At 43.1% G+C, this 27,741-nt stretch overlaps 2 protein-coding genes across 2 annotated transcripts in view; one reads left to right on the top strand and one right to left on the bottom strand.

The window, feature by feature from the left end:
- The window catches only part of ap1g1 (adaptor related protein complex 1 subunit gamma 1), a 146,564-nt gene extending 129,285 nt beyond the window's left edge, over positions 1 to 17,279 (bottom strand). The window contains exon 1 of the mRNA XM_084337690.1: positions 17,190 to 17,279. The gene's annotated coding sequence lies outside the window, so the exon portion shown is untranslated. The remainder of the gene's footprint in view (positions 1 to 17,189) is intronic.
- Positions 17,280 to 17,367: 88 nt separating this feature from the next.
- Positions 17,368 to 27,741, top strand: part of znf821 (zinc finger protein 821) — a 61,226-nt gene continuing 50,852 nt past the window's right edge. The window contains exon 1 of the mRNA XM_084337334.1: positions 17,368 to 17,483. Coding sequence (XP_084193460.1) covers positions 17,480 to 17,483 — 4 coding nt within the window. The 5' untranslated portion in view covers positions 17,368 to 17,479. The remainder of the gene's footprint in view (positions 17,484 to 27,741) is intronic.

The following is a 27,741-nucleotide window of genomic DNA, read 5'->3' on the forward strand; positions in this document are numbered from 1 at the left end:
GGTAAACCTGTGAACCAGCTCATCCAGATTGTTGCCCTGGACCATGCCCATAGCCAGGGCATTTTGGATGCCATTCTGGCTGGACTGTCGAAGGTTGGGGTGGGAGAAGGGGACCTGAAAAAGCGGCTGGTTGGCTTCGGGTGTGATGGCGCCTCCGTTATGCTGGGTGTGAACAACGGAGTGAGCGCCAGACTCCAGCGTTTGTGCCCGTCCCTCGTCCCAATCTGGTGTGTGGCTCATCGTCTAGAGCTAGTTGCTCTAGACAGTGTCAAACAACTTCACCCACTACAAGACATCAAGCAAATGCTACGCGCCATCCACAAACATTACACGTGCTCCGCGAAGGCCTCACGGGAGCTTGAGGAGATCAGCAAGGCGATGGAGATCTCCATTGTGAGGCCAGGGAACACTGAAGGCACTCGCTGGCTGCCACACATGTCACATGCATTGGAGGCCTTGATGAGGAACTACAGGCCCATCTTGGTGCATTTTGAAAACCATGCCAGTGACCCCAATGACAAGGAGGCAAGTGCAGCCATGAAAGGGAGGGCAAAGCTTGTGCAGCAGTCCCTGAAGCAGTACAAAATGCTGCTATTCATCCACCTCATGCTGGATGTCTTGCAAGAACTGAAGCAGCTCAGCCTCTTGTTCCAGCGGGATGGCCTCACATTGCAGATGGTGTCGGATGGACTGCAGACAACAACACTCGCTCTTGTGGCCATGCAGGTGAGAAAAGCATAGGAGATGTGAAATATTAGATAGATTCATATTGGTAATTCATATTGAGACATACAATGGAAATGGACAAAAGCGTTATCCTATTATAATATATATGATGTATTTTTTTTAGGGTCCAAAACCAACATTTATCAAAAAGCTGATATATTTAGCTGATTCTAGTGATGGGAAATACATAGAAAACATTCATTTTAAAATAGGCAATGTGTTTACACCACCTGACCTTTGACATGCATATTTAAAATAATATTTGATAGTTACATAATTGTATTTAATATTGTCACAGCTCAATAGGCCTACTAAAAGGGAGAACATTCTTCTATATTTTTATTTTTTTTAACTAGACAAACCCAGGCCCAAGGCTACACCAGTTTATGGAAGAGGTTGGGCCAGGAAGCATCTGGCAGGGTGTCCAGCTCAGCAGGACCAATGCTGATGATGACACCTTCAACACACTGAAGCTTCGCCCCATCAACAGCTTCTGTGAGTTTGTCTCAGAGCGCTTCAAGAGTCTGGAGACCGGCGTTCTGAAGGCAACCTCCACACTATTCGACATATCCAACTGGCCAGAAGACACCACCAATCTGGCAACATTTGGCACAGCTGAGCTGAATGCCTTCATGGAGCATTTCCATCCAGTTTTAAAAGAATGTGAGGACTTTGAATCGGTGGAGGCAGCTAGGCGAGAGTGGCTTGACCTCAAGGTGCTCATTGCCCGCTGCTACAGGCACCTTGATTCCCAGGTGCTGTGGCAGCGGCTGATTCAGGGTGCCATCGGAAGGGATGGCCAGTTCCAGCACATGCAGGTGCTTGCAGAGATCAGCCTCGTCCTCCCCATGAGCTCCTCTTGTTGTGAGCGCGGCTTCTCCAGCATGAAGAGGATCAAATCAGACTGGAGGTCCTGCCTCTCCAATGAGATGCTCAACTGCCTCCTGCAGATATCGGTTCATGGCCCTCCTGCACAGGACTATGACTCTGTGAAAGCCGTGACTAAATGGTGGCGCAGTGGCTGCAGGTCACGAAGACCTCAGTACAAAGACTGAGGCAACTGAGACTTGATTCTCACAAGTATTCACATACTCTCACAGTATTCAAGAAAGGTGTTTAAACTTTCAATTGGTTGTTTTGTTGTTACCCGTTGTTACCTGTTGGTCTATTGTTCAAATAAATAATTATTTCAAATAAATACAATTAATCTATTTCCTAATCATTTGAATGGTGTTTCTTATGGCAATAACAACTATAGACGACAAAACCAAAGTAAAGAAACGACATTTGATTTTTGGGACGGTTACATTCACTTTGGGACGGTTAAAATTATATTTCGGGACGGTTCTGGGACGGTGGTGAAAAAAGTTAGTCTGGAGCCCTGGGCTCTTTGTGGTACCACAGTCATTTTTGTGGCTCTTAGTCTCTGACTGGTTGGCCACCCCTGCCCTACAGTAAAGATTAGAAATGATTGAATTATTGTAAATTTGTGTAGAGTGGTGGGAATAGCTGCTTCAATAATAACTTATAACAACAACAGACAAGTTAGACAACTATGTATTAAAAAAAAACGATATACACTGAATGATTAGTTGTTACCTAAAGTCCTTGGACTCCACTGTAGAGAACGGGTGCAGGCCTTTGACAACAAACTTTGTCACAGCCCTGTGACACTCGTTCACCCTATCCTCTGTCATCCTTCCTCTAGCTGCTAGGGAGAAAGGACTTTCGGTGGTGGAGGTAGAAAGGATGTGTGGTGGCCCTGGACTCACTGGGCTGGGACATGGTGGCTGACGCCTCAGCTTGACGATCTATAAAACGTTTTTAGATTGTAGTATTTGTAGCTAAACAATTATTTAGTTTATTAGCCTATTTGTAATAATTCGTTATTAGCCTAGGCAACTCCGTATCTTGGCTTACCGGCTGCAGTGGACGTGGATGCAGATGGAACACTGCGCGCAAGGCAGTCGAATATGCGCATTTCTGCACACTAATATCATGTTTTGATAATTGCTCGTATTGCCACCCTTACTGGCAAATGTTTTGTTGCACTTGTGGCAACGTGCGTTGTCGGCATCAACTCTTGTAAAGTATATCCATATTTTCGACCGCTTCGCTCTATCCGCCATCACGACTCAGTGCATGCAGAGGCAGAGCTGTCTGTGTGCAGCGCGCTTCAGCACGGAGACAGCACCTTCGTTAAGAAGTACCCGTATGTGTGTATATGACTATCGCGACTCGCGAGGAGTGTGTGTATAATAATGACTCGCTGCGGCTCGCTTCTCGTGCAGAGACAGAGAGAGGAGAGATCGTTCGCAACTTTTAAATAATAATAATAATCATTATTTCTCTAGAGTATCGATAGCAGTACCGATGACGTCGGAGCTTATAAATACTCCGGTCTTTTCTAATATAGTACCGGTTCCCGTTTAGAACCGGGGTCCGGGGGTCATCCCTATGCACTGCTTGCAAGTAACCTTCCCTGGTTGGTCAGTTTTACAAAAGCAATCCAGTGTTAGTGTGTTTCCTAGTGTGTTGACGTCTTTACAGCATCTCGCGCCACTCAACAAAACTGCTAACATTATCGATAGCCAATGAAAATCTGTTATGCAAGAATAGCAGGTCTGATAAATGTTGCTTTCGCGGTTCGCTTAGACCAGGTGGAAAAATAATCAAAACATATTATATAAAAAAAAAATTTAATATATATATTTTTTTATCATGCTTTTAGGTCAGAAAAAACGGAAATCCGGTTAAAAACGGAGAAATCACATCCCTGAAGAACGTCAAGCTCACGTTTGATTGGTTAGAATGGTCACGGTCAACTCACAAGGCACATACCGAGTGACAAACTAGCGAATGTACAGAGAAAGGGACGTTCGGGGAGGGGGGGAGGAGGTTGCACCAGAACAATTATTTGCACTAGCACGAGGTCGCACAGATACAATTTAGTGTAGCATATGCGACCAATTCGGTTGCAATTTCGAGCCCTGTGCTGGTTGGAATGCTGTGTGCAAACTTTTTATAATCCTGTTTCCCCATCTCGGACAATCATGCTGACCATTGTTTTCAATCATTGCCCACTGGGGGTGTGGCCCGAGGCTTCCATATTGCCTGCTAGTGAGCATAGCTTGAGTCAACATCAGCAGCACAGGTACAACTTTGAGGGACACAGCCTAAAGTTTACTGTGGCCATATTGGTCTATTGAGAGAAATTACAAAAAAAAAACATTTAAATAAAAACAATTATGAAAACATGACAATCGAGATTTGGTATAACTATTGTGGAAATCCACTGTTAAAAAGACATGTTCAATAAATTGTGTTTCTAAAGTCAATGAGTAATGGTGTTAAATAATTGTGATCAACATTGACCAAAACAATCGTGATCATGATTTTTGCCATAATCAAGCAGCCCTACAAGTTACCACAAATTGGACCAGGATAGGTTTGATTTATTAGTGACATCTAGGGGTGTAACCAGGGTTTCCGTTAGAAAAAATTGTTGCCGGTCTCCGTGACCTGCAAGATTTCAATCTACCGGACAAATGAGATTAATTCCGGTCATAGTTTATTGAGCTTTAAAACAATTGATAGGCAGGCAATATAAAGAATGTCATCCTCAAGGCATGTAGATTTATAATATTATTACTTAAAACTAGGCTACTTTTGCGTATACAGTCATTAATTAATATATTCCAAATAAAATAAGTCCCTCGATACTCCGTGCTGCTGCTGACTTGAACTAAAATAGACCGCGTATGTGGGCAGTCGGTCCGACACTAAACAGCAGTCTGTTATAATCACATTTTTATGAGCTAACGAATTCCGTTATATTGGACATTTGTATTAATTATATCAAGCGAAGAACTGAGAAAGCAGAGAGATGGCAACATTATCGTGGTTTGCGTGACGACTCTCTCCACCTCGCAACGACTTATTTGCAAAGAGTATGGCGCTGCAGAGAAGCTGATTTAGCTGTTATTGGCTCTTTTCTGGGAACCGCACAACAGCGCCCCCCACCCAACATTGGCTGAAAATGGCCGAATTGGAGTACTGCTGGAATACTGCATTGTGCCGTTGCCTCTCTGGCTCTGCAGCTTCACACAAAAGTCCGCACACCAGCACTAAGCTCTCGCCGACAACGTCGTTGTCATTATTAGAAGCAACGAGGAAACAAATGTAATGATCGTTTCGTTCATCGCATAGGCTATTTAATTTTAGCCTATTTTAATACAATTCAAATAATCAAATTGTGCTTAGACTCAGGGAATTATTTTCACCGGACATTAAGACCGGAGATATTAAATAAGTCGGACTTCAACAGATTTTGCCGGTCAAAAACCGGTAATTACCGGCTAACGGAAACGCTGGGTGTAACAATGCATCAATCCTAATGTGACGATTCAACTGCATCGATTTGAAAATGTTAGAATCGATTATAATCAAAAATTAAAAAGAATGTTTTTTTTGTATTGTTTTTATTGACCTATAGTCCATTCATGCTGAGTGAATCAGTTCCCCCAGGCACATTTGTGTATTCAAATTTGTTGGGGGAATTAATTGATAGAATCTAATCGTGGTCAAATTAAGAGATTTCATGATGCATTGAATCGTTGCCTGAAGAATCGTAATCGAATTTAATCATTGTGAGGTTGCATCGTTTTTTGAATTGATTGAATACTTTATTTTGACACAATCGTAGGACAAACATTTGAAATAACAAACAATAACAGTGTCAACACGCTGGTCAAAAACGGATAAAACACAATAAAGCCAAGGCTTGTTTCCATTGTGGTCCATACATGGAACATAAAAGGCACAAAAACACGAATGGACATGTACACGAGACAGGACACCCTAAAAATAAGTACAATAACACCTAACCTAAAAACTCATACAGTCAACTAATGTTAAAAGAAAATAATAAATCTGCAAACCTTTAAAAGCAACTCATGATAAAAAGAGATAAAAACAAAGTTATGATAAAAGAGATAAAAACCATATTAAGACCAATTTGAGTTGCTGCTGAGCCATGTTTTTAGGGCGGATTTAAATCCGAGAGGAAAGTTCAGGAGTTTTATGAATGTTGGCAGGGCATTCCACATTACAGTAGCAGAGTAAAAAAAAAATGCATCTTTCCCCATGCATCGTCCTGCAATTTTAACGTAGGCAGCGGTGCCAGGGAGACACAGGCAGGTCTGCGCTAGTGTTTAGAATGGGGAAATCGAGAAAAAAAAGAGAAAAGGATAAAAATCTTGGGTTTTGGCACTCAACGGTTGGATTTGAAAACCGAGAAATCTCGGGTATGGCGCAGAAAGAGTTATGGAAAGGTAATTCCAGCCAATATTCGGCCAATTGAATAATAAGCATTTTTGTGACCATGATACAGGTTGAATTTTGCTTCATGCGCATCATGCCAAGTGAACACAAGAATAACACTGACCGGGACTTTTGTTTAAAGCCCCCATGTGGGATGTAGGATTTCAACATCAATATATAATTTTAGTGTCCATACCTTGGCAGGAGTACCACAGAAACATGATGAGACCGGTGAGAATAGAGATTGTGACAAGTCCGTTGTTAGCCTCTATAGTGTATTATTGTGCACGACCAGGTCTGATCCATAGCAGTTCTGGTGAACTGCATTACAACGCAAAATAAACTTAAAATAATGTATATAATGTAAAAAAAAATCTCTTGATGATTAGCAAGGGGTTGTTAAGCCTCTCCTTGCTTCTTCAAAAAAATTAATGCTGGGTGCTGGGAATGCAACATGGTGTATTTGTTCCTAGTCCTAGAATCATGCTACCAATAGTCTTGGAATTAAATTCATTAGTTGACAAGGTATCACAAATAATCATGATATATTATTGTTGAGAATACACGTTTTTAAAGTACAAACCGATTTCAGTTACTTTATCTTTAACACTTTGGTCGCCAAAAACGCCTTACCACGTCATTCCCCGCCATGCAGGGACCGAAACTAGAGAGCGCCAGCCGCCATTGGCGCTCAGTTTTTACGTTTGGCGCCTCCCACTGAGAGGTCTGACCGCCGTGTGGCGGGCAATCAAATAGTCATGTGAAAACCCAAAATCATGATCCAATTCTTTAGCGGAGTTCTCACTCGCTGTCTCAGCACAGACATGCGGCGCACCGCGCACTGCTGCTCCTACCCCTCCCCACCCGTTTCTGTATGCCTGCATGTAAACAGAGGCTATTGCCCCCGACCGTCACCGTGACATTAGTCTACTCTAGAGCCATATGAAATCCGCGATCACGGAATCGCGGACGGAATCGCGGAATTGAGCAATAAAAATGGAATCAACTGTATAAAAAAAAAAAGAAAAAAAAAAAAAAAAAAAATTATTTTATTTTTTTAATGTTGTGGGACTTGTACAGCACCTTGTTCAACTTTGTCAGTGCTGTAAAGTTTAAACCCTTTTAAATCTTAGACAAACAAAACACTTTGCTTTCATGAAATATTGTAAGCCGTCATTTGAGGCTTTATAAAAGCAGCACAATGAACACAAATCTGTCAGTGCCGAGTCCGACCTCATCTTAAATAACAAACAGCATTGCTTGTTGTAATTAACACTTTGACTGCCATGAAACGTCTTTTCACGTCATTGCTGGCCATGCTCAAGTTGCCGGGGGACGCTGTACAGCATCCTTATATCAATATTTCAAAAATCTGCGATCGGATTCATATGTCCCCTCTGCTGGCCTGAGATCCACCAGCAGGACCCACTGAGCTCTCTGGCGGTTCAGGAGCGCCATCTGGTGGCAGATCGGCGCAATCGCCAAACAGGATGTTGAATAGAGGTTGTCATGACGACCGTAGTACTTCCGGGCGCTCGCTATAGTTCATGGGACTCTGGCTCGTCACGCTACACGGTGATCGATTGGCAATAACTCGATAAACAACATGATTTGGACGTATATACCATTATACAAGCTGGAGATGGACCGGGTAAAAATATATCCCATAATGATAAGATTTCTACTCGACGATGATCGCCCAACGGGGACTGGGGTGAGTTTCAGCGTGTAACGTTACCGTCTTCGATACTAACTGCTATTATCAACATTTGACCCACATTAGATGATTGGTATAACGCTGCCCACGGAATTATAAACGCCCCCTCGCCCATCCGGTCAACATCAGATGACGTGTAGTAACTTCTAGAAGTACGTCTAGTTGGAATTTTTTATATTGCGCTGATTGCCATCAAACTGTATTTCATCATCAATATAATGCATTTGCAGGGACCGAAACTAAAGCCCGCCGCCCGCCAGGGGCGGTCTGTTTTTACCTTTGGCGCATGACACTTAGAGGGCTGCCCGCCGTGTGGCGTGTAGACGTGTAGTTCATAAGCAGGCCCCTAAAAATATGTGTATGCGAACGGTAAAAATCAATTACGCGCACGCTGTGCGAATACAGATTATAGCCTCTCGTCTTTTTTTTCCTCCGCTGCGAGATCGTTAAAAAAAATTCAAGTCCCACATTGCACTCAAGCCAACGGTCCAATCACAGTAGAGTGAAGTGACTGGTTTCATGGGAAATAAAGCAAATGACCAATCGGAAGCTCTAATTTTTCTTGTGTATCTGTGTGTATAATAACTTGGCTAGCGTTATCAACAGCAGAGGTGGGCAATGGGTCCAGCTGCAGCACCGGAGTGCAAGCGATGTGATGTAATTGGCAGACTCGACTGTCAATCAATGGTCTACCTGACACGCAAACTCAAACAATGTTTCTGTACTGGAGGTGTGATTGATTGATTGATTGAAAACTTTATTAACAGATTGCAGAATGGGTACAATACAGTACAGCTCAATACACACAATTGTTAAGGGGATGCAGACCAGAGAAAGACTTTCGTCTTGTTTACATCAGGGTCCCCCATTTCAATTAATCAGGAAAGTGTACAGTAGGAAAGTGTACATTATTTCAATAGGCAACCCTGAAAGGATTATTTTTCTAGAAGAGCAACACAGCCAAAACAGACAGTGGAGCAGTCAAGCATTTTGACTTATTGCGTGGTGGCGATGTCTCGCAGATAATACAACTACAAGTATGATTATATAATATATATTTTATTTAAAAAAAAATTGTATATATAAAATATATATTGGCAGGTAAGAAATATGCTTGGCGGGTAGACTCTTCCCATCTACCCGCCATTGGCCGGTGAGTCAAAAAGTTAATTTTGCTCCCTGCATTTGGGGCTATATATCACGTTCTGGAGAAAGCTGCAGAAAGAGATTATACATTAGACCATACTTTACTATGAATATGTGAATGAAAAAGTTTAACGTTGCTACACAATGAACAATACATATAGGACTTTGAATGGGCCCTAATAATGGCAATGTAGCAATAGAATTTAAAAAGTTATAGCCCTGCAAAGAAGGGGACTTTCTCCATAGACAAATAGCGCTGGCAATCTATGGTATATCATGAATTTAACCTTAGGCAACCAAAGTGTTAACAAAGAGAGGCAGAGTTGATTTAGCAAAAAAAAAATATATATCATTTATATTTTTTAATAATCAAATTTTATTTTCATATTCGAATCCCATGCCCATCGAACGAAGCTACGAAGCTTCGAAGTATTTAAGACAGCCCTATTAAATGTACTGTTATATCTTATTAAATTGTGGACATTTATTCATTCCCACTTATTAGACACTATTTCTGATGGTAAAATGAGCGTACAAAGCAAAATACAGAATTCTGAAATATTAAAACGGAAAAAACGGAATTTGGAAAAAAATAAAATGGAATTTGGAAAATAATAAAACGGATTTCATATGGCTTTACATTAGTCTAGTCCAGTGGTTCTCAAACGTTTTACACCAAGTACCACCTGAGAACGTAGCTGGCTCTCCAAGTACCACCATATGACCGGCGTTAAAATACAGTCTATTCAGCTATGCACAGTTCATGCAGGAGGCAAATGTATTCCTGATACCATTATTTATTGTTAACTTTTGTCAGACACAGCCACAATGTACAAAGAGATAGCACTAGAACTACGCTTCCACACAACTCATCCAATGCAAGGGGCATTGAGAACATAATAACTAACATTCTCACATAGCAAGTGAGAAAGTTAAGAACAACTGTATTTCAGCAAATGTACTTAATTCTCTCTATCTCTCTCTCTCACTCTCTCTCTCTCTCTCACACAGCAAGCAATTGTCCGTCATTCTCTCTCTCTCACACACACACACACACACACACACACACACTTATTTTGTTACAAAAACTTAATTTCCTGCATTCTGGTGCAGGCATTTTTACCCTTTAAATGCCAGTGTTTGTGATGGGCATCACAAATTATTGTAAAAAAAGAAGAAAACATATATTCAATACATTTTTGAATGTTTACCCTTTAAATGCCAGTTTGTGTGATGGCATCACAAATTATTGTTAAAAAAACACAAAAAGTAAAATATTTTCAATATATCAAATGCAAAGTACATTTTTCTGGGGGAGATTATTACAGGCTAGGCATGTGTCAATGATTAGCAGCAACACATATTTTGATGGATTTTTTGTAATGTCAGATTTAACACCAACTCTTTTCAGAAAAGTGGGAGTATTTCATTTTTTATCTGACATTACAAGAAATCTAAAAATAAATAGTTATGATCAGGGCTGAAGTTTAATTAAAGATTTATGACTGTTTAGACTGCATTACTCTCTGTCACAGTGATCTCCTGGTTGTTCCCCACTTAGGTTATCTAACTATCGCGCCGCCGCAACCAGAAACACTGGCCTGGCCTGCTTCTAAGTTCAGTGGCCTGACTGCACAAAAAAAAAAAAATTTTTTTTTTTTTTTTTTTTTAGCTTTTTTGGAAATGTTTTCAAGTACCACGAGCAGTACCACCAAGTACCACTAGTGGTACGCGTACCACAGTTTGAGAACCACTGGTCTAGTCAGTGTGGGACCTTCGTGAGATAACGTTAGCTACCGTTACAAAATGACCCAGTCAACTATTCACTTAGTTTAATACATGAGGCATTGTGTAACGTTATCCAGCCGGCTAGCTACGGATAGCTCCAGACATCAACAACTGCTGCAGCAATAGTCCAGTGCATAATACCTCCGTTGGCTAGGTAGCTCACTAGTCACTACGAAATGTCGCAGTAAACTAAATAGTCCCAGGACTCGAGCTAGACACAATGGATAGCAATCCGTTACCAATAACTCGATAAACAACATGATTTGGACGTATATACTATTATTATACAACCTGGAGATGGATCGCATATTTCTACATCCCATAATAGGAATATTTCTGCTCCACGCTCATCGCCCAACGCTACGAGGAAGCTACGGTAAGTTTCAGCGTTATTTTTTAACGTGTTAAAATCGATCGAGGCCTCTGCCAAGAATCTTCGCAAACTGCATGCTACCATGTCCTCCCTCCTCACTCCCCCCCCCCCACCCCCTTCTCCCTCATCTTTTTCTGCCGAAGACTTTGCGATCTTCTTTGAGGAAAAAGTGGAGAACATCCGCAGCTCCTTCTCCCAACCCCCACCCATTCCAAACGCTGAATCGAGAACCTCATCCTTCACTCTGTCATCTTTCTCTCCCATTACAGAAGCCGAGACCCTGACACTGGTAACGTCGAACCGTCCGACTACATGCCAGCTGGACCAGCTACCCTCCCCACTCCTCCAGACCATAGCACCGGACATCCTCCCATTCCTAACTGCAACCATCAACTCCTCACTCAACTCGGGGGTGGTCCCCACCTCCCTAAAACAAGCCAGTCACGCCCCTCATAAAAAAACCAACCCTGAACCCCACCGTCATAGCCAACTATCGTCCTGTCTCTCTTCTCTCCTTCCTTTCTAAAACACTTGAACATGCTGTATCCAACCAACTTACTACTTATCTCTTACAGAATGACCTCCTAGACCCCAATCAGTCTGGCTTCCGGACTGGCCACTCCACAGAAACGGCCCTCATTGCGGTCACAGAGGCACTTCACTTAGCAAAAGCGAAAGGCCTCTCCTCTGTCCTGATTCTCCTAGATCTATCTGCAGCCTTCGACACAGTCAACCATCAGATCCTCCTCGCGGCCCTCGCAGGAATGGGAGTGGCTGGATCTGCGCTGACATGGCTGACATCATACCACAACGACCGCTCCTACCAAGTGTCATGGAGAGGGACTCTGTCGGCCACCCGCCCCCTCCGGACGGGTGTCCCCCAGGGCTCGGTCCTAGGACCCCTTCTCTTCTCCCTCTACACTAAATCACTGGGTAATATTATCACGTCTCATGGCTTCTCATATGATTGTTATGCCGATAATACTCAACTCTTCCTCTCCTTCCCTCCCTCAGATATCCACATCTCTGAGCGGATCTCGGCCTGTCTGTCCGACATCTCCGCCTGGATGACGACCAACCACCTCAAACTGAACCCAAGCTAAACAGAATTGCTCCACCTGCCGGCCAAATCCTCCCCCCTGACCGACCTCTCCATCACAGTCGAGAATGCAGCTGTGACCGCGTCCCCGACCGCCAAGAACCTTGGTGTTGTCCTCGACGACCAGTTGAACTTCTCTGCTCACATCGCAGCGACAACCAGAACCTGCAGATTCCTCCTGAGCAACGTCAGAAGGATACGCCCCTTCCTGACAAAAGAAGCCACCCAACTCCTCGTCCAAACAACAGTCATCTCCCGCCTCGACTACTGCAACGCACTGCTAGCTGGCCTCCCGGCCACTGCCACCAAGCCTCTTCAACTCATTCAAAACGCAGCGGCCCGCCTGATCTCAAACCTACCGAAGTCGGCCCATGTCACCCCACTTCTTAGGGACCTGCACTGGCTCCCCATTGCTGCACGTATCCGCTTCAAGGCCCTCGACCTAGCATACCGTGCGGCAAAGGGAACCGCTCCCGCCTACCTCCGGTCAATGGTCTCTAACTACACACCCTCAAGACCCCTACGCTCTGCATCTTCTGGCCGCCTCAGACCTACTCCTATCCAAGCTCCCGGAGGGTCATCAAAGAGAAGCCGCCTATTCTCAGTCCTTGCCCCACAATGGTGGAATGAACTACCCATCCCAGTTAGGACAGCCGAATCCCGTCCAATCTTTCGCCGTCGACTAAAGACTCACTTCTTCAACCATTATCTGAAATGATATTAAAAAAAATAAAATAAATAAAATCTAACCCTGACTAACCTTACTGTCATGCACTTGTCCTAATAAACTAACCTACACTGTAACACGCAACACTTTGATGAACATTGTTACTCAGCTGATAGAGTTGTACCCTTCTTGCTGTCTTGTCGTACAGAACTTGTAAGTCGCTTTTAGGGGTGGACGGTATGGTCTAAAATGTATATCACGGTATAATTTGAAGCATAGACGGTAACGGTATATATCACGGTATCATCGTTTTTGATAAAAAAAAAAATTTATTTTATATAATTTTTTTTTTTTTTATAAAATATATATATTATATAATTAGACTTGTACTGGTATTATCTGCGAGACATCGCCACCACGCAACAAGCTCCACTGTCTGTGTGTACTCTAGTAGCCTCCAGCTACGGCCAGAATTCTCCGGAGCTGCACCTGGACCTATACTCGAATAGCCTCGAGCAGAGCTACGGCCAGGATTCTCCGGCGCTGCACCTGGACCCTATTGTATTGGTATTATAACGTTAGCAAGCCCTCAGCTCGAATACGCATCGAATCAGTGTTATAAGACATTGATATCATGAACTATCTGTAGCTACTGCATATATAACGTTAATACAACGCCTCAGTGAATTATTTAGTTCAATGGGACATTTCGTTTTGAACGGTGAACTAACTTGTGTTAACGTGAGCTAACAGGTAGCATACACGTCTCTAGTACTAGACTTTGTGGAGCGTTTGTTGATGTCAGGAGCTATCGGTAGCTGGCCGACTAGATACCGTTCGGTTAGACAATGCCCCATCATGTATTAAACTAAAAGTGAATAGTTGACTGGGTCATTTTGTAACGGTAGCTAAGCTAACGTTAGCTCAGGGAGACGCCGACAGCTCCCGTGTCCCGTCCCATAATTAGACTACTAGACCCGTGTTTACATGCGTGCGGTAGGGGCTGGCACGCCCACTGCGCGAAGCCTCCTAAATAACTTTTTCCAGTTCGCACATATCTATTATCTATGACTAATTCTATCTATTTTTAGGGGCAAATGCCAGTGAAATAGTCGCGCTGTGGTTACATGACGTCATTGCTATTTTAGAGCTGCACTACCGGTTACACGGTATACTCAAAATCCATACCGTAGAGCAAATTCATACCGTTTATACCGTATACCGTTTATACCGTCCACCCCTAGTCGCTTTGTATAAAAGCGTCAGCTAAATGACTAAATGTAAATGTAAATGTGTTCGATACAAACTGCTCTAATGATCATATCACCCACACTAGATGAATCATCTAACGTTGGCCACGGAATTATAAACGACCCCCCCCGCCCCCCATCCGGTCAACATCAGATGATAAGTAGTAACTTCTAGAAGCACGTCCATTTGAAAAATTTTATCTCGCGCAGATCGCTATCAAACTGTATTTGATCATCAATATACTGCATTTAGGGCTATAAATCACGTTCTGGAGAATGCTGCAGAAAACGATAAAAACATACTTATACTTTAGACCGTATTTTAGTATGAATATGTGAATCAAAAAGTATAACGTTGCTACACCCTAAACAATAGATACTTGACGTTGAATGGGCCATAGTAATGTCAATTTAGCAATACAATTTAAAAAGTTATAGCCCTGCAAAGAAGGGGAACTTCTCCATAGACAAATAGAGCTGGCGTGGGATGGTTTATTATGAATATAAGCCTGGCGACCAAAGTGTTAAATGTACGTGGTTGTATCATTTATTTGAGTGATATAACGCCCCATTACTCAATATTATTTGAATATTCAGTAATGGACTATATGGGTAGGAAAATACGGGATATTGGCATCCGACTCAAAAAAACATATTGAAGTATTCCTAGTTAACCGCTAACAAAAATACCCAACTACATTTATAAATGTCAAGGTATCTGATGAATTGATTGAAAACTTTATTAACAGATTGCAGAATGGGTACAGTACAGTACAATACATACAATTGTTAATGGGATGCAGACCAGAGAAAGACGTTTGTCTTGTTTACATCAGGGTCCCCCATTTTCAATTCATCATAACATATGACACACACGACATACAGATAGCTGTCTGCTACATCTATACATTTATGACATACCAGATTTGCAAATACAGTACTGTTTGTGATACAAAAAGTTTCCAGAAAAGTGTATAGAAACTATACATTGGAGGAGGTTGGGTAGGTGGGGTGGGGTTGGGTGGGTGGGGGGAACTGTACATTGGAGGTGGGGGGGGGGGGGGGGGGGGGGTGGGGGGGGGACACTGTACACTGTACATTGGAATACTGACAAAGCCATACTTGGTAATTTACTGTACAACTGGGTTAGGACATTTGTAGGGGCCAGTTTCGAATTGCAGTCTCCCGTAGGTGTTCTTTGAGAGTGTTTTTGAAAGTGGTAGTGATTCACATTCCTTTGGGTAGGGCGTTCCACATTGATGTGGCATAATTGCTAAACGTGTTTAGTCCCTTGTTTGAGCCGAATCTGGGTTTAAAATGATTTGTGGAGCTCCCTCTGGTGTTGTGATCGTGGTATTCACTGACCTTTGGGAAGTATTTTGACATGTACATGAGTACCTTGGTCATGTAGTGTATCTTGTAGACCAGGCCCATTGCAAGTTGCTGTACTCCGTCGTCTACTCTAAGCCATCCTAGGTTGTCAAAGTGGGCAGGGGTGAGGTGGGTTCTAGGAGTCAGGTCAAGCAGTAGTCTGACTAGTTTGTTTCGAGACGTTTGTAATTTGGTTTTTAGCGCCTTTGAGGTGCTTTGGTACCATGAGGTGCAAGTATAGTCGTAGTACCCTTGAATGAGTGCTCCTGCCAGAGTCTTCAGGGTATTCTTGTTTACCAGAGAGGAGATCCGGTACAAGAATCGAGTTCGTTGGTTGACTTTTTTTTATTACATTGGATGCCATTTTGTCACAGGAAAGATTAGCCTCTAGGATGGAACCCAGGTAGGTAGTTTCATCTTTCCTTGTGACAATATTGTCACCCACTGTAACTGAGAAGCCTTCGGTCTTGCTGAGTTTGTTATTTGAACCGAAGAGAATGGACTGTTTTGCCCATCTAGCATGGACGAATGTCAACAAAGAAAAGCCCTATATTGGTTTACTTTTGAATCTAACGTTAAAGTGTCATCCTTGGACTAATAATAAAGTAAAATCGATGACAATATATCCAATACATCAAACGGCTCGTTAGGTATGCAATGAACCAAATGTTTCCAACCAACCTAAATGATTCACCATTACCATTAGAGAGCTCAATAACCATCCAGAGCAGCAGGAGCAGAGCTCACTCCCATGATGTCCATGTCACCCATGCTAGCCTACTTCCTTAGCTAACGTTATGGGGATTTCATTTCGAAGTTGTAACAATCAACCAAGATAACGTTAGATTATATGGTGTAGCCTTTTCTTCCACTTTAAACACTCAATTGCCTCAACACTAACCTTAGTAAGACAAACTTAAAGCTAGTAACATTAGTAGAAGCACGATAGCTAGCGTTAGGTTAGCTAGCCTACGTTGCCTTAAATGTCAACATGTAGGTTAACGCGGGCTAACTTAACAAGCGTACATTTAACGTTTAGTGGGGAATGACATTATGGTAAAGGTAACGTAACAGTAGCTGGTCTGAGTTCAGAGCAAACATTACACCATGATAGTGTTAAGCAAGACAAGAAGAGAGGCCATTTCAGGCTGGAGTCTGGACATGACACCTGAACTTGGTCGTCGATTGTGATCATGATGCAGTCGAGGCCTCCTTCAACCAAAGGGATTAGCCAATTTAGCAAGACTATCTCAACATACTAACGTTGGGCTGGCGAGTTTGCATTTAGTCGGCTTGCTACTCAACCGGTGCAAATTGCGGAAAGAGCTCAAGCAAAATAGCTGTTATAGTTAACGTCACCCAGAGCAACAGAACGTTACACACATCTAACGTTAACGTTATTCGTTGTAAATAACATTTTGGGGGTTCGTCCATTTCCAGGAAAGCAACATGGATGTTACTGCATATAACACAGGTGGCTAACATCGGTTAGTTTGGGATCTTTGGCCCCAGACATGTTAGCTAGTTAGGCTAGCTATCGTGCGCTAACTAGCTCGCTGCTGACAGACACCACCCCCCTCCCTCCCGGTGCACCGACCGGGCTGCCACTTCCTATGCAGCGCCACAGGCTGGCTTTGTCAACGCACTTAGAAACAAGTTAGTCACGACTACTCGCACATTACGGTATCTTGGCATTTGTTGCTTTGGTATTAATGTTGTATTATACTTACTAGCCGCAGTGATACCAGAAAACAACTGGAATCTTCTCTATTAGCAATGGAGGGAAGAACAGACTAGACATTCAAAATGGTGGCTCCACTAGCCTCAGCACATCTACCGCAGGCGGAGGGTTACACTAGGACACCCCCAAAGGTTTGCAGGCTCGGGAAAGAGGCGCGGACTCTTCTTCGTAGCTGGGTCTTTAACCAGTTACGTTAGCTTGCAACGTTTATTCTGGATAATTCGTCGTTCTTTCTCTTGTCGACACCTTCATCGGCTATGCTATATTTCAGTGGACAACATGGGTAATCGTGGAATTATATTATATTGCTGAATAGAGACACATACAGCTATCATTGTTTCTGCAGAAGCCTAGTTGTGGTTTACTTCATTGCTGGCTAACATTAGCTGAGCTAGCCAGCTAGTTCCTGCCTCCGTTGTGCACTGGCATAGGAAGTTACTGAGTAGGGCTGGCTAGCTAACAGTAGCAAGCTGTTAGGTTGACACTGATTTAATTGTAAACTGCGTGGCTTTCGTTTTGATAGTTCATTATGCATGCCATCGGTATATTATGCGATATCAACACAGGTTTTTCATTGTTGTGATAATATCGTTTTATTGAGGTTGCATTTTCCCATCGACGATGCGGATGGATACCGAATCTGCGATCAATGTCGTGCTGCGGTCCACACTTCACTCGTGGCAGTCAGTGATGACGACTGCACGTAATGTTATGATGACAGTAGTTTGTGGGCTCCATCTAGTGGTTGCTTCTCTCTCTCTGTCTGTCTGTCTCACTCTTTCTCTCTCTCCGCGGCTAGCGCTTTGCTGCCTCTCTCCGGTCAAAATGGAATTGATCTTAGGGTGCAGCTAAAGTAGTTTTGAGTTCTGGTAATATACACAGTTGTGATAGCCCTGTTGTCTCAACAAGAACCAGTATTGTGATATTGGGCATAGTTGGGTGTAATGTGACGATTGGCTTCAAGTCCGTTTGTAATTTATGCAGACATCCCTAGTGTTATTACTAGCCCCTATTAATGTCTCAAAACTGCAACACCCAAGGGTCCAAGGGAGAGTTCAATTTGAGGCAGGAAAATATTATTTGTATCCTCTACTCTACAGTTGTGGAGTATTCTTTTACTTTTTGCATTTTAGGGAACTGTATCCTGTTGGATACTTTTTGATCAACATAATCCCTTTTCGCTTTAGGCTTGTCTTAGTTTTTGCCTGCGATACTGAGATGTTTTTGGTTTGACTTTACAACCCTAAAATACAGCAAATAAAAGTAAACCCTAAAATACAGCAAATAAAAGTAAAAACTCCTGTGTACCTGTTGTCTAGTGTTAGTCCTTGCATAAAGAGCACAGTCAATCAACTAGTGGTGGCGCAACCTATTTGTTGACATTTGGATTACGGATTGGGCCTTTAATCACTGGGGCAGGCTATTTGGGTTGATGCCACACAGACGATCAAACTTCCTTCTCATTTAGACTCGACAATAGACCTCACACATGTGGGTGAGGGTGGTTCGTTCCTTCAACATAGGAAAATAAATAGGTTATTAATATAGACTAGCTTCACCTGTGGCTCACACAAGTTATTACCGTGATAGTAATGTGTTTTTATTGGCAACCAGTGGGGGCAGCGCTGAGTGTTAAGCTTTTACAGAAAACTACAGAAGAAGGCGCCATTACCGGAAATGAACATCTTGGCTGAGTAGGGTCCAGCTGCAGCCTCTGAGATTGTTCCAGATTGGGCAATTTACGCCCGCTCCCACGACATTTCTCCCGGGACAGGACAATGTGCGCTGATTGGCGGAAAGTACGGAAGTATCTCGAAGTACGTCTGACGTTTCCCTACGTTAGCGAACGTTAAACATTGTATTCATAAGATAAGATAAATTCAGCAGCATGGGGAGGGCCGGGGGGAGGGGAGGTACAGGTAGTAGAAGACATAGAGGTACAGGTCACATAATTATAGTACAGTGGAGAAGTAAAAATAGAATAAAAAGGCAGTGTAAACAATATACAATATTATTAACTCTAATAATAACACGCCTCGCGGGCTCATTATAATACGAGAGCCGTGGGTCTGCATTGTATAGAGCGGATCCCCCGGCCGTATTCAAGCGCTGGAGCGCTTTGCGATGGATCAAAATTAGATAGGAATCAAATGTATTGTCATCATACAGCACCTATAGCTATATAATGGAATAGACTGTATTAATATAGTAGTAATAATAGTAGTTGGCTAGTTGCGCGCTTCTGGCCACCTCCCGCAGTGCGCGCATACACACATACTGTATACAGTACGTGCAAAATTAGTTGTCAAGAGCCAATCGCACAGGTTGCCTCATCTCATCTGGCTCTGCAAATAGATCTAGAGTCTGAATATCATATATAGCCTGCTGATGATCTCTCTCGAGTCAAATCCATTCTGAGAACGGAATGCAGTGCCCGCGACGCGGGTCTTGATTGATTGATTGATTGATTGAGAATTGTATTAACAGATTGCAGAATGGGTACAATACAGTACAGCTCAATACACACAATTGTTAAGGGTATGCAGACCAGAGAAAGACTTTCGTCTTGTTTACATCAGGGTCCCCCATTTTCAATTCATCATAACATATGACATACGACATACAGATAGACAGTACTGCTACATCTATACATTTATGACATACCAGATTTGCAAATACAGTATTGTTTGTGATACAAAAAGAGTCCAGAAAAGAGAGTATATACATTTGACGTAGAAACTGTACATTGGAGGAGGTTGGGTAGGTGGGGGGGGTGGGGGACACTGTACAACTGTACAAGCAAAACTGTACATTGGAATATTGACAACCTAAGTTTGGTCATTTACTGTACATTGGAGGGGGTTGGGTTACAACACAGGAGCAGAGTATAAACAACAGTACAGGAATGAGAAACAGTCTAAATGGGTTTTAACATTTTAGTTTATTTCATGCGGATATGATCTGTAATACCTGATCGGTACAATAATAATATCTACTAACCTGATCAATACAAGCCCCCCCCCCCCCCCCCCTCGGCAGCGCAGACGTACTTGCTTTTGATTTTGACGTTCAACGTCAGACGTACTTCGAGATACTTCCGTACTTTCCGCCAATCAGCGCACATTGTCCTGTCCCGGGAGAAATGTCATGGGAGCGGGTGGAAGTTGCCCAATCTGGAACAATCTCCGAGGCTGCAGCTGGACCCTATTGTCTTGGCTGGAGGATTTGAAAGGAGACTTGGGATATTTCAGGGAGGACACATTGTGATGCTGAGATGTACAGCAGTGTAACGCTCAAAATACCTAATGAAGACTTTGCCTGGTGTCCCTTCTTGTAATACAAGAGTGTTTCTTCTGTTGGATATTGAACTGGTTATTTGATTTGACTGACTGTATAGGCTACATTGTACACTTATTTGTTGCATATTGAACTGGTTATTTGATTTGACTCTGACTGTATAGGCTACACTGTACACGTTTATTTTTTGTCTGGTATCATCCATCTTAAAAGGTGTTTTGTGTGGTACTGTTAAATAGAAGAGACAGATTACTGGTACCTAGAGGACTTGAGTCTGTTTTCTCTACCTGATGCTTTGTTTCAGGCCCAGTTGTTTGTCTGCTTGGCTGTAATTTGGTATATTATGGCTCATATCCGTCATGTTTCGTGTAGAGTTGTGCAGATCTGTGTGGAAGCTGTTTTAGACACTTAATTAGATTACTTGGTGCAGGTCTAATGATCCTAGAATTTAATATTACAAAGCACCCCCCCCCCCCCCCCCATGGCAACATGCACCTGGGCCCCGCTGGTTATATCTGTTTCCTGAGGGACCGGGGTTTCATAGCACTTTCTGGCCCGAGGGCCCCCTAGTGGTATAATCCGTCCATGATCCCATGATGCAATGCCGTTTCCGGTTCGGTTAACTATGGCAAACATACTAGAGTGAAGGATGTAGCCTTAGGGCCCGTGTCGACAGAAAGCGTTTTTTGAGCTGCCAGTGCCTTTCTGCCATTAATTTCTATGGTAAAGACGCGCTAGGAGCGCTCCTCTACCCAGCGCCGCACCTCGCATTTTAGCGCTCTTGGCGGCTAGCGTTTTTTGGCGGAGCGCTCTGGGCGCCTCGAGTAGAAAATTGTTCAACATTTGGAGAGGAGCGCCGCTCATCAATGTCACTTTTTCCGACCAACCAATTAGGGCTGGGCGATATAACGATAACGATAATTATCGCGATATATTTTAACATCATGCTCAAGTTGCCGGAGGACTCTTTACAGCGTCCTTATATCAATATTTCAAAAATTTGCGATCGGATTCATATGTCCCTTCCGCTGGCCTGAGATCCACCAGGAGGACCCACTGAGCTCTCTGGCGGTTCAGGAGCGCCATCTGGTGGCCGATCGGCGCAATCGCTTAACAGGAAGTGGCATAGAGGTTGTGCTGGACGGCCGTATTACTTCCGGGCACTCGCTATAGGTCCCGGCATTCTAGCTCGTCACAATACACAGCGATCGATTGCCAATAACTTGATAAACAACATGATTTGGACGTATATACCATTATACAAGCTGGAGATGGACCGGGTAAATCTACATCCCATAATGATAAAATTTCTACTCTACGATGATCGCCCAACGGCGCGCGGAGACTGGGGTGAGTTTTAGCGTGTAACGTTACCGTCTTCGATACTAACTGCTATTATCAACATTTGACCCACATTAGATGATTGGTATAACGCTGCCCACGGAATTATAAACGCCCCCTAGCCCATCCGGTCAACATCAGATGACGTGTAGTAACTTCTAGAAGTACGTCTAGTTGGAATTTTTTATATCGCGCTGATTGCCATAAAACTGTATTGCATCATCAATATAATGTATTTGGGGCTATAGATCACGTTCTGGAGAAAGCTGCAGAAAGAGATGAAAACATACTTATACATTAGACCATACTTTACTATGAATATGTGAATGAAAAAGTTTAACGTTGCTACACAATGAACAATACATATAGGACTTTGAATGGGCCCTAATAATGGCAATGTAGCAATAGAATTTAAAAAGTTATAGCCATGCAAAGAAGGGGTACTTCTCCATAGACAAATAGAGCTGGCAACCTATGGTATATCATGAATTTAACCCATGGCAACCAAAGTGTTAATAATCGATATCGGGGGAAAAATATATCGGATTTTTTTTTTTTTTTTTTTGTGACCTGCAACAGGGCAGTTTTAAAACCAGAGACCGTGGACAGACTTGTCTTTCTTGCCTGCAACTTAAAGTAATGGCTTTGCTTGTCCAAATGACAATACTGACCAAATTGAGATTTATTTGTCTCTTGTCCATTTTGTTTCCTTTCTAATTTAAAATACAGTTTGAAACCGTCTGTACACAGTAGGCTATGTGTGCTAGCAGAGCTAGTCTCCAGTCATGAGTCACGGTGCACATGTGGTTTGTCCACCAAAAAAGCGCCAAAAGATAGAAAACTAGCAGAGCCAGAACTGTTCAACTCCCCTGGAGCCACAGCCAGCAGAGAAGCCGGTTTACTTTCGCTTTCAAACCAGCTGCAGCCTGAGAACTGGAGTGTGAGGGGATGTAACACTAAATATGGCGGCAACGACAAAGAATTGCTGCAAAATAAACATACATCTGTTGTTTAATAAATTTATTTATTTTAATTTTCTTTTGTATCGATTTTTTTTATATCGAGTGATATGATATTGTTATCGATATCATTATCGCGATATAATTTTTGGCCATATCGCCCAGCCCTATGACCAATCAAAATTGAGTAAGTGGCATGACTAAAAAGATCAACAAACAATGCAGAGGAGAGGCTGATCTTGCGGTGTCTGACAACCCAGTAATATAGGTATATACGACGTATAACGCAGATGACGCAACAATAAGAGCTCCCTGCGCTTTGGAAGCGCTCTGGGCATTCATATTTTTGATATCCAAAGCACTCCGCCTTGAAAAAAAGTAAAAAACACTTTCTGTCACTAGAAAACACTGACACCAGGTCAATGCTCTGCGCTTTTACTCAACGACGACACCCGGTGGCAGCCACAGTCATATCCGCTATTGAGGGTCTTGTAAAACTACTCCGGTGTTGCAGGTAAGATTCTGTATAGCCGAGCGGTATAGTGTTGGTTTGATCATCAGTAAGTTGTGGTAACGAAATCCAGGTTTTTGGCATTTTGCCTAAACGGCATCTTCATTGAATGGTTTGTGTGAACAATTGACAACAACAACACATGTCTTTGTGAAGTAAATGTAATGCTTAATTTTACAGTGGCATATGCCTATTGTACTATTGACAAATACATGTTTGAGTGAGTGGATTTTGAGCAAGAGGTTCCATATGGTTTGTTCAGAGAACAGTGCAGTTACTGGCAGCTGTAAACATAGGCTTTGAGAAACACAAGAGACAATCTGCTGGCAGCTATTTAGGCTTTTGTAAATGTATTCAGCTGGTCTCTATTGGTTTCTGTGGCCTAGTGGTAAGTTTCTGGTCTTATAAGTGGTATTTCATGTTATCCAAACCAGGCTTTTGCTTATCAATATTTTTCAGAATGGTTTTATTGAATGAAAAAGAATGTTAACAATTGACACAAGTCTCTAATGCAAGCAAGTGTTGTACATGTTTGAATGAGTGGATTTGGTTTCATATCATTTGCTAAGATAACTTTCAAGATGATACATTGAATTGTGTTTTCATGTGCTTGTGCGATGGAACAGGTGAGGGAGATGATTTTGACTTTAAATAATAAACTTTATTGATACGGGGGGAATTGTTAACATTTTATTCAACTTCAGCCCTGATCATAACCACCACCACCACATATTCAATACATTTTAGAATTTTAACTATTTGACGGCCAAACACGTAATATTATGTGTTTCACCGCCAACGCTTGAGTGCCAAAAACGTAATAATATGTTTTTAGATCCTTTGATCTTTTTACTTTGATCCCTGTTCTAAACGGTCATCCGGATCATTCTAGGTGTCCCTGGCTCATTTGCCTACGTTGGAATTGCAATGCCGATCGAATCTCACCAGGTGGCAGTATGTATCGCATACCTTTTGAACTCTGATAGTCCAGTTCAGACATTGTCTCTACTGATCTCTTTCTGTCAAGACTCGCTCTGAGGGGGAGGAGCTCTTGCATAGCAATCGCTAGGAGATCTGCTTGCCTCAAAACCTATAGTTTCCCGTAAACACGAGTAATTACATATAAAAGAGTAATCGCGACCGCCGATGGGATCATTGGAATTATTCTTTTTGGAGTACCTTCTGGCTAAGGTAAGGATATTCTATGTCTATTTTACCGAACCTGAAACATGGTTATGTAACGATCACAGTGTCTTATTTTACCGGACCTAAACCAAGCTTTTTCTAACGACCCCCCCCCCCCCCCCCCCCCCCCCCCTGATGATTTTGTGAAGGCACACATGTACATGGTATATACCTTTTTGATTTGGGAGTATTTGGGGTGTCAGGGGATCAACCAGAACGATTATACGATATAACGCGTCTTATCTCGCGATCTATGGAAAGACTGGATTATTTTGGAAATGGGCGATGTTTAGCGTGTAATAAACTACAAACTACAGTGTGTAGAAACAAACTCTTTTTTACATGTTGGAGTAGAAATAGTGTGTCAAATGAGCCATACTATTGTCTCCATAGCTATAATATAGAATATACAATAGCGGGGCGGTTAGGTGGCCGAGCGGAGATTGCGTTCGTCACCAACCCCGGAGCTGTGAGCTGGATTCGCCTGTTCGAATCCAGCTCACAGCTCCAGGGTTGTCACCAGCTTGGCTGGCCGTCTGCACTAATACAATTGGCTGTATTAGAGGGTGGGAGAAGCTGGCGGGGTGGGTCCGGGTCGTTGTAAACAGCGACTCCTACAGTTCGGTCGGGCGCCTGCTAAGCGCGGATAGGACTTGAGGGGGATAGTGTGATCCTCCCACACGCTACGCCCTCTCGATGAGAATCCGCGCTGCCAGGTGAAAAGAAGCGGTGATTGGCTGGACGTGTGTCGGAGGAAGCACGTGGTAGCCTCCACTCTCCCAGATGATCTGACTGTGGGGGGTAAGTACGCAGCGACCAGGAAGAGACTGGGAATTGGCATACGACTAAACATTGGGATGGGAGAAAATCGGAGGAAAATGGAGGGGGAAAAAGATCAATAAAAAAAAAATAATAATAATATACAATAGCTCCACAAAGATCTCCCCTGTCTTGAACGTTGCTTGCATATGCCCCCCACTGGCCGGTTGTAGGGAGGATAGAAGCCTTGCATCACGTGTCCCCTCCGATACACGAGGCAGCCTGTCACATCTTTTCACCTGCCAGCGCGGACTTTCATTGACGAGGTGTAACGTGTGGGAGGCTCACACTACCCCCGCCATTTCCTGCCTCTGCTGTGCAGGCGTCCCCAACCGACCTGTAGGAGTCGCTGTCCACAACGTCCAGATTACCACCCATCGACTTCTACCCGCTAACTCTGCCAATTGAGTTAGTATGACGGCTGGCCCAAGCCGGAGGCAACGCAGACAGCCGGAGTCGAACCCGGTGTGTCTCTCTTGCGTTGGTGATGAGTGCAATGTCCGCTGCGCCACCCAGCCGCCAGGATTTTTTGTTTTTTGTAATGTCAACAACTCTTCAGAAAAGTGGGAGTATTTCATTTTTAATCTGACATTACAAAAAACAAGAAAAATAAAAATAGTTATGATCAGGGCTGAAGTTGAATAAAAGATTTAGACTGCGTTACTCTCTGTCACAGTGCTCTCTTGGTTGTTCCCCACCTAGGTTATCTAACTATCGCGCAGCCACAACTAGAAACACTGGCCTGCATGGCCTGCTTCTAAGGCCATGTCCAGACGAAACCGATTTCGGTCGTATCAGTCAAAGTATTTGATCGTATGCACCTTTCATCCACACGTAACTGCGTTCTGGCAGCCTGAAGATGCTATTTTCTGAAACCGGCTCCCAGAGTGCGCAATTCTGAAGATGCCCCTCTTGCGTCACCGTCTTTACAATCGATACGAGTCTTTTCCTGAACCGATGACGTGATAACCCACCTCTCCCTTAACCCGCATGTGCAAACTCCCACATCACAACAATAGCTAGCTAGAGATTAGCGTCACATAGCTGGCCTTTTTCTGAAAACCCAAGTAGTAGCCAAGTACATATTGTTCCATAGCATACCCCTTCAGTTGATCATGACAAATCCTCTTACCTTGATGATTAAAAAGCCTCCATAATTTAGTAAATAGTATTCCCATGGCTGGTGTTGAGCTGTAGCCAGCCAGCTAGCGTTGATGCTATTAATTTAAATGCTATCAACATTAGCTAAATAGCCAACCAACTAAATACAATAGACAGTGGTATCCTGAGGTAACGTTAAATACAGACAACTTTTGCTACAATAAGACAGTGGTATTCTGAGGTAACGTTAAATACAGACAACGTTTGCTAGTCGAAAGGACTGGACACAGGTACAAGTTAAACATCAATTAATTAATTTAATACAACGGGTAGTTTGTGCTGCGCGCACCATATTATATACGGCTTTGAAACGTTCTCTCTCTCCTGCCGATTAAAATCCTCATCACCGATTGCCTGTAGCTGCATTTGCGCCGCGGTGTCGTCTCTCCTATCCGTTGAAAACTAGCGTCAGCTCAAAAGCACAGAACCGGACGACACAAGTTATCGAAAACAACTATAACACTTCCGGTCGGGGGTTTTCAAAATAAAAGAGCGATGTCTAAAACAGGAAAGACATTTATTTTGGAAATTTGTGGCACGCACTTATTTCTTGAGACGATTTTGTTTTTACGGAAACCCTTTTTTTCTTTTTATAAATGAAAACGAAATGAAAACGACAAACAATGCCTAAGTTCAGTGGCCTGACTGCAATTTTTTTTTATCTGCACAGGGAGGGGAGAAACAGCCCAGTGCAGAGTGTCAGTGAGGGAGGGGAGAAACAGCCCAGTGCAGAGTGTCAGTGAGGGAGGGGAGAAACAGCCCAGTGCAGAGTGTCAGTGAGGGAGGGGAGAAACAGCCCAGTGCAGAGTGTCAGTGAGGGAGGGGAGAAACAGCCCAGTGCAGAGTGTCAGTGAGGGAGGGGAGAAACAGCCCAGTGCAGAGTGTCAGTGAGGGAGGGGAGAAACAGCCCAGTGCAGAGTGTCAGTGAGGGAGGGGAGAAACAGCCCAGTGCAGAGTGTCAGTGCACATTGTTCATTTGTTCTGTCCGCTGGTCATCGTGCCTTTACAAGTTTCAATGTTTTATTCATCATCTAAATTATATATATTATAATATAATTACCGGTATATTCAACGTTAAAGATCAATGTAAGCCAGTGTAAAGTAAAGATATTGAGCATAGATTTGTAAAATGTGCAACCCTAGTTTCACCTAGTGTCGTATCAGGCACATGCACACATAGAGCCCAAGGGGTGCTTGAGCACCTGCCCTTTTGAGCCTCGTAAAAAAGTTAAAAAAAGTTTTATTTTTTTTACCGTTGCGCATATAGA

The sequence above is a fragment of the Notolepis coatsorum genome (genome assembly GCF_963971535.1).
Source record: "Notolepis coatsorum genome assembly, chromosome: 20".
Lineage (NCBI taxonomy): Eukaryota > Metazoa > Chordata > Actinopteri > Aulopiformes > Paralepididae > Notolepis > Notolepis coatsorum.